The 13,918-nt window shown below is 40.3% G+C and overlaps 1 protein-coding gene across 3 annotated transcripts in view; it reads right to left on the bottom strand.

Moving 5' to 3' along the window:
- ETFA (electron transfer flavoprotein subunit alpha) overlaps positions 1-13,918 on the bottom strand; it is a 103,894-nt gene that overhangs the window by 71,072 nt on the left and 18,904 nt on the right. For all 3 annotated transcript variants that reach the window (XM_055277662.2, XM_063638716.1, XM_055277661.2), the window contains exons 3-8: positions 13,538-13,619; positions 13,351-13,433; positions 8,449-8,548; positions 6,978-7,088; positions 6,249-6,350; positions 4,367-4,435 (exon numbers count right to left, since the gene is read on the bottom strand). In XM_055277662.2, coding sequence (XP_055133637.2) covers positions 4,367-4,435; positions 6,249-6,350; positions 6,978-7,088; positions 8,449-8,548; positions 13,351-13,433; positions 13,538-13,619 — 547 coding nt within the window. The remainder of the gene's footprint in view (positions 1-4,366; positions 4,436-6,248; positions 6,351-6,977; positions 7,089-8,448; positions 8,549-13,350; positions 13,434-13,537; positions 13,620-13,918) is intronic.

Genomic DNA, 13,918 nt, shown 5'->3' with positions numbered 1-13,918 from the left:
CCTCCCAAGCAGCTGGGACCACAGGTGCATACCACCATGCCTGGCTAATTTTGGTATTGTTTGTAGAGACGGGGTTTTGCCATGTTGCCCAGGCTGGTCTCAAACTCCTAGGCTTAAGCAATCCTCCCACTTTGGCCTCCCAAAGCATTGGGATTACAGGTGCGAGTCACTGCACCTGGCCAGGATTATTCTTTTAAACCCACTCTAATCAGACTTTTGCTTCCATCACTCCACTGAAACTGCTCAAAGTGGCCAATGATGTCTAAGTGGTTAAATCCAACAGTCATTCTTCAGTCCTCACCGTCCTTGACCTGTTAGCAGTGTGTGTCATAGTTGATCAATTTTTTCCCCCCTCAATGAAACACTCCACTTGGGTTCCAAAACATAGCCTCTGCCCTGGTTATCTAGCCTAACTTACCACTCCTTTTTGGTCTTTTCTCCTTTTCTCTCTTAGCTCTTAATCATACAGTGTTTATGGCTTAGTCCTGAGATTTTTTTTTTTTTCCTTAAGAGACAAAGTCTCATTCTGTTGCCCAGGCTGTAATGCAGTAGCTATTCACAGGCACAATCATAACACAATACAGCCTCAAACTCCTGGGCTCAAGAGATCCTCCTGCCTCAGCCTCCTGAGTAGCAGGGACTACAGGCTCACACCACTGCACCTGGCCTGGGACCTCTTTTTTATCTATACTCCCTCCCTTGGTAATTTCATCCAGTCTCATGGCTTTCAATATCATCCAAATGAACTGATTCCCAAATATGTATCTCTAGCCCCAACTTCTCCATGGAACTTCACATTCCTATACCAACTGCTTAATTGACATGTCTACTCAGATGTCTGTTATTAGACATCTCAAAAGTTAATATGCCCAAAACTGAACTCCTGATCTCTCCCTGGAAACTGCTTCACTCGAGATATTCCTTATCTCAGCTAACTGTAACTCTATCCTACCACTCGGCAGGACAAATACTTTCTCTCATAATCCACATCCAATCTGTCGGGAAATCCTGATGGCTCTACCTTCAAATATGTATCTCAAAACTGACAATTTCTCCCCACATCAACTGCAACTACCCTGGTCCAAACTATGAGTATCTCCCACCTAGATGACTGATATAGCCTGCTAATTGATCTCCCCATTACTGTACTTACCCCCTACAGCTTATTCACAAAACTGCAGCCAAAGTGATCCTTTAAAAATGTGTTAGATCATGTCATTCTTCTGCTCAAACCTTGAAATTGTTCCCCATTTCATTCAGAGAAAAAGCAATCTCTTTACAATGTCCTATAAGGCCCTGTGTGATCTGGTCTTGTGTTGCCTCCCAATTTTATCTCTTGCTACTTTTTCTTTTGCACTTTCCATTCCAACATTGGCCTCCTTCCTATTCGTCAAATAGGCCAGATGTGTTCCTGCCTTAGACAGGCTCTTTGCACTTTACTAGTTGCTCTGGTCTGGAACACTCTCTCCCAGATTTCTTCATGGGTTGCTTCCTCACCTCCTTCAAACCTTTGTTCAGATGTCAAATTTTTTTTTTTTTCAGACAGTGTATCTGTCACCCAGGCCGGAGTGCAGTGGCACAATCTTAGCTCACTGCAACCTCCACCTCATGGTTCAAGCTATCCTCCCGCCTCAGCCTCCTGAGTAGCTAGGACTACAGGTGTGCGCCACCACACCCAGCTAATTTTTGTATTTTTAGTAGAGGTGGGGTTTCACCATGTGGGCCAGGCTGCTCTTGAATTCTTGGCCTCAAGTAATCCACCCACCTAGCTAATTTTTATATTTTTAGTAGAGGTGGGGTTTCACCATGTGGGCCAGACTGGTCTTGAACTCCTGGCCTCAAGTGATCCGCCTGCCTTGGCCTCCCAAAGTGCTGGGATTCCAGGCATAAGCCACCACACCCAGCCAGATGTCTCTTTCTCATTAAGGCCAAATCTGGCTATCTTATTTTAAACTTCAATATTCCCCTCCAATTCTCCACCCACCATTACCCATTCTATTAGTCTCCTTAACACTTACGACCCTCTAACTTTTTGTTTTTGTTTTGTTTGTTTGTTTTTTTTGAGACAGAGTCTCGCCCTGTTGCCCAGGCTAGGGTGCAGTGACATGATTTCTGCTCACTGCAACCTCTGCCTCCCAGGTTCAAGCATTTCTGCTGCCTTAGCCTCCCAAGTAGCTGGGACTATAGGCACGTACCACCGCGCCCAGCTAATTTTTGTATTTTTTAGTAGAGACGGGGTTTCCCCATGTTGGCCAGGCTGGTCTCAAACTCCTGACCTCAGGTGATTACAGGTGTAAGCCACCACGCCTGGCCCATATTATATTATTTATTAATTTATGGTGTTAAGTGTCTGTAGTAGGCAAGAAAATGGCCCCTCCAATGACATATTCACATCCTAATCCCCAGAACCTGTGAATATTACCTACGTGGCAGCAGATACATATAAAGCTAAGGATCTTGGGAGGGAGTTTATCCTGGATTAGCTACATGGGCCCTAAATGCCATTACACGTATCCTTTTTTTTTTTTTTTTTTTTTGAGACGGAGTCTCACTCTGTTATCTAGACTGGAGTACAGTGGCACAATCTCAGCTCACTGCAACCTCTGCCTTCTAGGTTCAAGGAATTCTCCTGCCTCGGCCTCACAAGTAGCTGGGATTACAGGTGTGCACCACCACACCAAACTAATTTTTATATTTTTGGTACAGATGGGGTTTCACCATGTTGGCCAGGCTAGTCTCGAACTCCGGACCTCAGGTGATCCGCCCACCTTGGCCTCCCAAAGTGCTGGGATTACAGATATGAGCCACCACACCTGGCATGTATCCTTATAAGAGGGACACAGAAGGAGACTGAATGCAGTCCCACAGAGAAGATGATATGAAGACAGAGTCAGAGGTTGTAGTGATGTGGCCACAAGCCCAGGAATATCAGGGTAGCCACCAGAAGCTGCAAGAGGAAAATAACAGATTATCTCCTAGAGCTCCCAGAGGGAGTATGGCCCCTGCTAACACTTCAACATATCTCTGGCCTCCAAAGCTGTGAGAGAAAAACTTTGTTGCTTTAAGCCACCAAGTTTGTAGTAACTTATTACTGTAGCCAAAATAAACTAATAGCACCTAAAATAGTACCTGGAATATGGCAGACACTTGATAAATACTTGTTCAAAGAAAGAATGAATGAAAATAAACCCTGAAATACTATCATCTGATTATACAGTGTCAATATAATGCCATTATTCTGACAAAACTATTACTGTTTCTATGGGTACACGTTATGTAATAGAAATGCACAGGAAAACCACAGAAAGTTACAGGAAAACCCTGGAAAGTTATACGTAAAAGTTTTAAAAGGAGGGTGAGATGACAGAATTGGGACATTTTAATATATATTCGTTGTAGTGATTGTATAATTCAAAAATAATCAAATGTCTTTAAAAAGATTTTTTTTCGAAACAGGATCTCAATTATGTTGCCTAGGCTGGTCTCAAACTCCTAGGTTCAAGCAATCCTCCTAACTCAGCCTCCCAAGTATCTGGGATTACAGACACATGCTATCGTGCCTGGCTTAAATTTTTTTGGTTTTTCAAAAAACATCACTCTCTTCTCATCAATGTACTTTTAGCAATAGGTTCCGCCTTACCTATAAATGGTTAACTACAATTCTATATTTTTAACCACAAACTTAAAAACTTTAAATGTATTTCTATTTGTATAGGAGTTATATTAAGACCACCAAAAAAAGATGAAAAACCAGGGTATTCCTGAATCTGAAGTAGGCACTGAAACTAACATTTCATTATTTTGTCTTTTATTTATTATTTTTGAGACAGGGTCTCACTCTGTTGCCCAGGCTGGAATGCAGTGGCACGACCACAGTGCACTGTTGCTTCCACCTCTCAAGCTCAAGCAATCCTCCCACCTCAGCCTCCTGAGTACCTGGGACTACAAGCACACACCAATATGCCTGGCTAATTTTTAAATGTTTTGTAGAGATGGGGTTTCACTACATTGCTAGGGCTGGTCTCAAATTCCTGGGCTCAAGCAGTCCTCCTGCCTAGGCCTCCTAAAGTGCTAGGATTACAGGCGTGTGTCACTGCGCCTGGCCCATTTCATTATTTTTAAAGTGAAGAAAAAAAACCTACTAAGATTAGGCAAATGTAAGAGATACTAGGAGGCCTTCTCCTCACTGAATGCTATACACCATTTACTTGCAGGCTTAAGAAAAACTGGTTCAGAGAGAAAAACTGAAAAATCCAGAAAGTAAAATAATTTGTAGGGTTGAAAGACTTACACAAAAATGAAATAATGAGGAAAAAATATTTCCAACAAAAAGGGAGTATCTTTCTACTAAGGAAAATAACTTTACCTGCAGCATGTAGTTGATCTGCCAAGTCATATAACAAGTTAAAGTTCTCTCCACTCTTCAAGCCTCGACCTCATTTAAAAAGATGAAAAAAAAAAAATTAGGCAAACATCAAATCCATTCTGGAACAATTTTGCTATTTTATATACTGGAGTAAATTTTCATACTATGTAACTGTCATATTAAGCATGTCACCTCCTCTATAAAACCTTTTCTGACCTCTGACACTCCTATACTTCTATAAAGCATTCAACACTACTATGATTAACTAGTTAACTAATTGTGTAATTAATATGAGTTTTTTTCCCACTAGAATAAAAACTCTTTAATTTCAGGATCTATATCTATCTTGGTCACTGCCATATCTGCAATATTTAGCAAAACTCTACATATAATAGATGCTCAATAAATTTCTCCGAATGACTGAATAAAGTTATTATTTGAATGAGAGCCATCTCAAGGACTTTAAACTCCTCGAGAGGAAGAACATTCTGCCTTTTCATCTGTTTCTCCAGCACTTGGCAATAAGCCTGTCATAGAATAACCAATATACATTTCCTGAATAAATAAGTGAATAAACAAGTCAGGGCCCAGCTCGGTGGCTCACGCCTGTAATCCCAACACTTTGGGAGGCTGAAGTGGACGGATCACCTGAGGTCAGCATTTCGAGACCAGCCTGACCAACATGCAGAAACTCCGTCTCTACTAAAAATACAAAATTATTATTTTCATTTATTTATTTTTCTATTTATTTTTTAGACAGAGTTTCACTCTTGTTGCCCAGGCTGAAATGCAATGGTGTGATCTCGGCTCACTGCAACCTCTGCCTCCCAGGTTCAAGCAATTCTCCTGCCTCACCCTCCTGAGTAGCTGGGACTACTGGCAGCCACCACCATGCCCAGCTAATTTTTTGTATTTTTAGTAGAGACGGGGTTTCACTATGTTGGCCAGGCTGGTCTCGAACACCTGACCTCAGGTGATCCACCCGCCTCGGCTTCCCAAAGTGCTGAGATTACAGGTGCGAGTCACCGTGCTGGGCGTAGTGGCGCATGCCTGTAATCCCAGCTACTCGGGAGGCTGAGGCAGAATTGCTTGAACGCGGGAGGTGGAGGTGGCAGTAAGCAGAGATTGTGCCATTGCACTCCAGCCTAGGCAACAAGAGCGAAACTCCGTCTCAAAAAGAAAAAAAGAAAACAAAAAACGAGTCAGATATATCACTTCAAAATATTAAATTTTTTTTCTCAATGATACTTGCAATAGAAGGCTGAAAGCTTAATTATTTTGTTGGATGTTTAATTGCAAGGATTTAAAAAGCATAACAATCCTTATTTTTTCAAAAAGTTAGTCAGTGGGCCATAAAAAAATCATTGTTTTTAAAGACAAGGAGCATGATGTACAAAAATAAGCATGTCTTATGCAATATTAACAGTTCTGATATTAAATGTTAAGAAACTTTTTAAAGAGTTATACACAAAGACATGGACAACTCTGGAAATCTTTCCAAGTGGAAAGAAGGGTAGGAATTATACACAAGATGGCCCTGAAATTCCAGCCAGTTCTATCTATAATTCAGAAGCCAACCATACTCTGCAGAATACATGGAAGTCCATCAATAAGATGGTACCAAGTGGCAAAGCTATGGAGATAAGATTTATACCATGCTCCCCCTGGTGCCAGTGACTAGGTGTGCAACAGAAACCCCAAACTGTGTATTATGCTCATAATTTCATTTTCCTAATTGGTTAAATGCGAATAATATCCCAAACTTCCCAACTTCTTACATTTGAAAAAGATCTGTGTACTTCTAAAACAAATACTAAAAAAAAAAAAAAAAAAAATCAAAATATTTTAAGTTTACATCTTTTAAGATTAATATTTCACTTACCACCAGATACCACCACTTTGGCACCTGTTAGCTCCGGTCGATCACTTTTTGTTAATTTCTGGTCAAGCCACTCTGATATTTCCACTGGTGAAGTACTTGATGCTGCATACATTAATACATAATAAAACAATTACTATGACTTCAAGTTCTAGAACATAATTATTTTCAAGAGAAACACAGAAGTATATAATTCCAGGAAATTTAAGTTAATTACTATGAATTTAGAGTGATCCTAATTAATACTCTCTGATAATGGAAAGACTTAAGGAGACTAGATTCCAGCCTTTGCCACATTAGCTGTATGACTCCAGAAATCATTCAATTCTCTGAGTCTGAATATAGAATAACTTTCTATGAGGTTCAAATAGGACACTATATATGTTAAAGTGTAACACCCTCCACATGTTTCCTATTACATTCTTCTGTTATACTGAATCACCCAAATGTAATAGGAAACAGTGACAAGAGTAAAAAACCTTAATCTTAATAGATCCTCTGTCTCCCACTCCCTTGATCTACCAAAGCAACTATCCTAGTACCAAAGATAATGTGAGAAAGATGTAAGTTATATATATTTATTATTTTTGTATAAGCTTGGGAATATCATTTAAATTGAACTTTCAAATACTATGCATTAGAAATGCAGGCAGAGGTCATCTCTTATTATAATACAGTCTATGAATTAAAAAAGTAAGAAACAAAACCAAAAAACTCCAAATGAACACTCACCCTTTTCTGAATTGGCACTACCGCCACTTGTTGCTGCAGCTTCAAAGGATGTTCCACGGACAGAAAACACTTTCACTTTCTCATCACACTTCACTGTACATAGAGCATTTCCTGAAACATACAATCTATTTTTTAAAAGCAACAACAAAAGGCAACAAAACTAGCATTCCTTTGATGCTTGGAATTTACTTCACAGACAAGGCAAGAAATAACTGTTGACCAGTTGTCTTCTAACTCTATTAAGTAGAGGAAAAAGTGAACTATAACGGTGAAGAAACATATCAGTAGATATTTGTATAGCCCTGGATGTCTTTAAAAGCAGGACAGGTACTACCACACCTAGAAGGGAGAAACTCGAACAGGCATCCACACTAAGAAGGTACACTACACCTCTAAAAGGAATATGAACAAAGCTTCCTTCTCCAAAAACAATACAATTAGTAACTCAAAACTATGAGCTGCAACAACTTAGTAAGAATGTAGCTACTATGCATGATAAAGGAGGAATATCTTGAAAACACAATAGGTCATAAAGAACAGGTATGGATGTGCCAAGATTTTAAGAGGATTTGAGACACTCTGGATTAGCTATCACATTAACAGTAACCTAAACCATGACAAAATATTTTCCCTCAAACATTATAGAAGATGAAAAGTCTAATTTGAGAATTAGCCATTCATACTGAAATACACAACTTTAATCAGGAAAAAAACGAAGAGTTCACTGCCTTCTCCGACCCCGCTAGAGATCAGTGTGCTAAGCAAAAAATCAACTGAAGAGACACTGAAATGAATTTATTTTCTTTTTTTCTTGAGACAGGGTCTTGCTCTGTTGCCCAGGCTGGAGTGCTGTGGCATGATCGCAACTCACCATAGCCTCGACCTTCTGGCTCAAGCAGTCCTCCCACCTCAGCCTCCCAAGTATCTGTGACTACAGGCATATGCCAACATGCCCAGCTAATTTATTATTTATTTTTGAGATGGGGTCTTATTATGTTGCCCAGGATAGCCTCGAACTCCTGAGTTCAAGTAATCCTCCCACCTCAGCCTGCCAAAGTGCTGGGATTATAGGCACCAGCCACTGCAGCTGGTTAAAATGAATTTCTTAATGCCGATGGAAATGAAGTAGAAGCAGCAAAGATTGAGAATACTAATTTTTTTTAAGTTTTGCTTTTCCAGGTACCACTTACAAAATATATTAAACAGTGAATCTAATTTTTATTGACCACTAGGAAAATATCACTCTGCAAACTGAATAAACAGGCAGGAAATCATTGTGCTTGCGATCCATCAGAGAGAATGCCATGTCAAGGGCCACCAGCAATTCTAGACTAAAATTTTCCTCAGAAACCTTTAAGATGGTCCACTTAAAGCAATTGTATGGCTTGATTTAAAATCCTATCTTCAAGATTAATTTATGCTTTTCACTAAAATTTAACATGTTGATTAATTATCTTCCTTGAGTACTCACCTGCATAAATAGTTCTCACAAATGTATCAGGTGACTTGATTGCAATGATGTCAGAAATCGGGGCAACCTCAAGTTTGGCTGCTACTCTGGGCAAAAGGTTCTAAAAGCAAAATAAGCAGTGAGTTACACACATACATAGTGATGGATGACTATAAATGATCAGTAATGACATATTCTAAATGCATATTCTATAGGAATTTTAATTCAAGTATTTTATATTTCGTGTGCACCTTTGGATACACAACTTCAAGCACAGCTTTTTAAATAGCCTTTGAGATTGAATACCTACCATTACTCTAACTACATTAAGAGTTTTATGAGTTTCACAGTATTAAGCCACCTTAATGCAATATATTGAATTATGAGATACGAAATTTACTTTAATAAACATCAATTACCAAGTGTGACAGTTGTGGATTATTGAATTTAGATAAGAAAAGATAGAACAAATTTATAAGGGTGGTAAAATTCTCAAATACTGTAAAGATTATGCTTGTATACATTTACTCAATGTATATAAAAGAAAAAAATTCACAGCAGACATTTCACCTTTTGTTTAAATTGATATTGCATAAAAAAGAGAGTAAGGCCAGGTACAGTGGCTGACACCTGTAATCCCAGCACTTTGGGAGGCTGAGGATCACCTGAGGCCAGGAGTTTGAGACCAATGTGGCCAACATGGTAAAACACCATCTCTACTAAAAATACAAAAAATTAGACGGGGATGGTGGTGTATGCCTGTAGTCGCAGCTACTCAGGAGGCTGAGGCATGAGAATGAGAATTGCTTGAACCTGGGAGGCGGAGGTTGCAGTGAGCCTGAGATAGTACCACTGCACTCCAGCCTCGGTGACAGAGTGAGACTCCGCCTCAAAAGAAAAAAAAAGGAAAAGAATAATACTAACCTGAAGAACAGCCTGTGTAGTATTTAAAAAGCAACAAAAATAAAATAAAGGTGTGTTCTTGTGCCTGTACTGAAATAGATGCATGTGCTAACTTTGTCCTCAGTAGCAGGAATCCTTGGGAAAGTCACAGTTCCCCAAGTCTCAGTTACTTCTTCTTCTTCTTTTTTTTTTTTTTTTTGGAAACAGGGTCTCATTCTGTCACCCAGGCTGAATTTGCAGTGATGTGATCATAGCTCACTGTAACCTTGAACTCCTGGGCTCAAGAGATTATTCTGCCTCCACCTCCTGAGTAGCTGGGACTACAGGCGCACGCTAACGCGTCCAGCTCATTTTTTGGTTTATGTTTTGTTTTTTTCTGTAGAGGCGGGGTCTTGCGTTGTTGTCCAGGCTGGTCTCAAATTCCTGGCCTCAACTGATCCTCCTGCCTTGGCATCCCAAAGTGCTGGGATTACAGACATGAGCCACTGTGCCCATTCTGAAGCACCTACTTAATCTGGTTTAAAAACCATATTTGTCAGTATTTAAAGCTAGCTTCAGTAATCCTCCTCCTGAACCACCACCTTTAACTGTTCAGGAATTATTACTGAAATAGTTACTTGGCTGAACAGATTATCTTACAAATTTTATGTTATACAGACTTTGCCTCTTTTAAAAGTTTTAGAACCTTCTAAATTGCTCAAAATTTAATGTCTTTTGTATTTTCATTATCCCTTGTTTTAACATATGTTCAAGAAATTTTACCATGGTACTTAAAAGTATGTTTTCCTAGATCTGGTCTTCTATCTAAATGTCATGAGGGTGGATGGTACACAGATATCTATCCTATTAAAAATATATCCCGGCCGGGCGCGGTGGCTCAAGCTTGTAATCCCAGCACTTTGGGAGGCCGAGGCGGGCGGATCACAAGGTCAGGAGATCGAGACCACGGTGAAACCCTGTCTCTACTAAAAATAAAAAAAAAATAAGCCGGGCGTGGTGGCGGGCGCCTGTAGTCCCAGCTACTCGGAGAGGCTGAGGCAGGAGAATGGCGTGAACCCGGGAGGCGGAGCTTGCAGTGAGCCGAGACTGCACCACTGCACTCCAGCCTGGGCGACAGAGCAAGACTCCGTCTCAAAAAAAAAAAAAAAAAAAAAAAAAAAATATCCCATTCAACAGGCTGCCTGCATGGTTTCTGGGAAGGAGAAGCAATAACTGAGTTCTTTTTGTGCATAAAAAATGACATATTTTAAAATTCTAGCAGACAAGTATAAAAGTGTGTTATCTCAAAACCACAGCTGGTGAAGGACTATCACACAGCAATTGTTTGGCTTCTTCTGATAGACGTTTCTCATTCCAAACCCATTTACAGGCCGCACGACCAGCTACTATTTCGTGACCCTTATTCTCAAAACTCCCAACTGTCACAACATAGCAATCACGGCCAGAGTACTAAAATCTAGCTAATGACAAACAACCTTTCATCATCTAAAAATCTGTTAGGTGAACTGTCATCACAGAAAGAAACTCGAGGCTCATGAAATTATTTAAATCATCCAATATATAATCAAAACTCTCAGAGACAGAATGGTCCACAAAGATTATTTCACCCATCAGACTGGGGAAAAAAATGTTAAAATGTATACTACCAAGTGTTGGCAATTAAGCAATAGGTATCAAAATTTTTAAACTACATAGCATTTGACTCAGTGATTTCACTTCTAGAACTCTATTGTAAATAAATTCCAGCCCATGTTTACACAGATACATGCATGAGCATGTTTTCTTGCAGCAAAGTATATATATGCAAAAAAACGGAAACAAGTTAACTGTTCTTAGCTAAATATGGAATCTTATGCAGCCATAAAAAAAAGAAAAACATTATGAGCCAAAGTCATACTCTTTTTTTTTTTTTTTTTTTTTTTTGAGACAGGGTGTTGCTCTGTCACCCTGAAGCACAGGCTGGAGTGCAGCAGTGTGATCTCAGCTCATTGCAGCCTCAACCTTCTGGGCTCAAGCAATTCTACCACCTCAGCCTCCCAAGTAGCTGGGACCACAGGCATGCACCAACATACTCAGCTAATTTTTTTTTTTTCATTTTTTTGTAGAGATGAGGTCTCACTGTATTGCCCAGGCTGGGCTACAACTCCTGGGCTCAGACAATCCTCCCAAAGTGCTGGGATTACAGGCGTCAGCCACCGCACCCTGCCCAAGTCATACTCTTAAGTAAAAGCTACTCGTCACAGAACAATTCGTGCCATATTATCCCATTTTAGAAGTAAAAAGTATATAGCTGTACATGTACTGTAATTTAAAAATCCATAGAAGGAGGCCTAAAAGAACGTACAATTGTTAACAGCTATACTTCTAAAGAGGGGAGGGTGAGTTTGGAATAAGAAAGCAGGACTTTGACACCTTGCTCTGCACACTGCTGTACTACATGCATTCTTCCTAGTAAGGATGTATTTGTGTACAACTTATTTTACAATTTTTAAAAGTGAAAATAGGCTAAGCACAGTGGCTCATGTCTGTAATCCTAGCACTTTGGGAGGCTGAAATGAGAGGATGACTTGAGGCCAGGAGTTTAAGACCAGCCCGAAAAACATAGGCAGACTACATCTATACAAAAAATTTAAAAATTAGCTGGGCATGGTGGCATGTACCTGTAGTCCTAGCTACTCGGAAGGCTAGGATACGAGGATCGTTTGAGCCCACAAGTTGGAGGGTATGTTGAGCTACAATCGTGCCACTGCACTCCAGTCTGGGCAACAGAGCAAGGCTAAAGCAGGCAGATCACCTGAGGTCAGGAGTTCGAAACCAGCCTGGTCAACACGGCGAAACCCTGTCTCTACTAAACATACAAAAATTAGCCAGGTGTGGTGGCACACACCTATAATCCCAGCTACACACTGGAGGCTGAGGCAGGAGAATGGCTTGAACCCAGGAGGTAGAGGTTGCAGTGAGCTGAGATTGTGTTGCAGTGAGCTGAGATTGTGCTGCTGCACTCCAGCCTGAGCGAGGAAAGTAAGACTCCATCTTGAAAAAAAAACAAAGTAGGCCGGACACGGTGGCTCACGCCTGTAATCCCAGCACTTTGGGAGGCCGAGGCGGGTGGATCACGAGGTCAGGAGATCGAGACCATCCTGGCTAACACAGTGAAACCCCCTCTCTACTAAAAATACAAAAAATTAGCCGGGCGAGCTGGCGGGCGCCTGTAGTCCCAGCTACTCGGGAGGCTTGAGGCAGGAGAATGCCGTGAATCCCGGGGGGCGGAGCCTGCAGTAAGCCGAGATGGCGCCACTGCACTCCAGCCTGGGCGACAGCGAGACTCCATTTCAAAAAAAAAAAGAAAGTAAAAATAAAGACTAAAAATGACACCTTATTAAGAATGGAACAAAAGAAAAGAGAGCTAAGATAACACCCACGGCCGCAGAGAGAGAGCAAGAAAAATCCACCAACAAATTCCTTGTCTTAGGCTCCCATTACACTCCTCTCTCCATTTTTAACTTTATGTAGACTGCTACCCATCTGATAACACACTCATTCTTCAGACACATCACAATGCACATGATCAGATTACAGCTTTCTTTACCTTAAGGATGTCTTCAACCACCACACAGCCCTTTCCAAATTCCCCACGTAGATAAAATTTGGCTTTTCTAGATATCCATCAGCCATCCAAATAAACCATCTCTTAAAATGGGCTACTAATACAAATGACTCTTGCTCGTTCACTCTCTCTCTCACATGCAAACAGAATTCAGCATTACTTTTAAATGCAGAAAATTTTAAAATAATAGCCTAATTAGAGTTTTCTTCACAACATAATTTGAAAACCTGGAAATGGTAGTTTTAACAGAAAATTATGACAAAATCTTGAAAGAATAAATTTTAGCAAAACTACCACATCAATTCAGATAAATCCAGATTGGCTACATACACAGTCTGTTGCACACTTTCAGCACAATGAACTCTAACCCTTTCAAGCAGTGATATCAGATTCCACATTCTCAACCTTCTCACCTTTCCAAAGGCAGATGCTCCAGCACAGATGTGTGTGTAATTGAACTGCTTCTGAGTTGCCAAAATCAATGGTGTCAGTTCCTCTGAGAATTAAACACATTTGATAAAAACTATTTTGGAATACTTTCATATTCATATATTCAAGCATAATTTAGACACTACATTTTTTTCTACTGGAAAACCTCACCTGGAAGTAGGCCTCTGTACACATCATGCTGAGCCACCAGAACTTTTGCTATGCCTGCTACTTTACAGAGATCTTGTGCCACCTATGATTAAAAGATAAGTTCCTAATTATCCATCTATCAGAAATATACAAATACAGCCACCACTATAAATATGAACAGATCATAAAATCTTAATGGCCAACTGTAAAAATTATTCTTATTAGCAAAAGGGCCAGTTAAGAATTAAAATATATTCCGGCCAGGCGCAGTGGCTCAAGCCTGTAATCCCAGCACTCTGAGAGGCTGAGGCAGGCGGATCACCGGAGTCAGGAGTTCAAGATCAGCCTGGCCAACGTGGTGGAACCCCATCTCTACTAAAAATACAAAAATTAGCTAGGCAT

This window comes from Symphalangus syndactylus, chromosome 5 (assembly GCF_028878055.3).
Source record: "Symphalangus syndactylus isolate Jambi chromosome 5, NHGRI_mSymSyn1-v2.1_pri, whole genome shotgun sequence".
Lineage (NCBI taxonomy): Eukaryota > Metazoa > Chordata > Mammalia > Primates > Hylobatidae > Symphalangus > Symphalangus syndactylus.
Note: the sequence above shows the minus strand (reverse complement) of the source record. Positions and strands in the feature narration are given on the sequence as shown.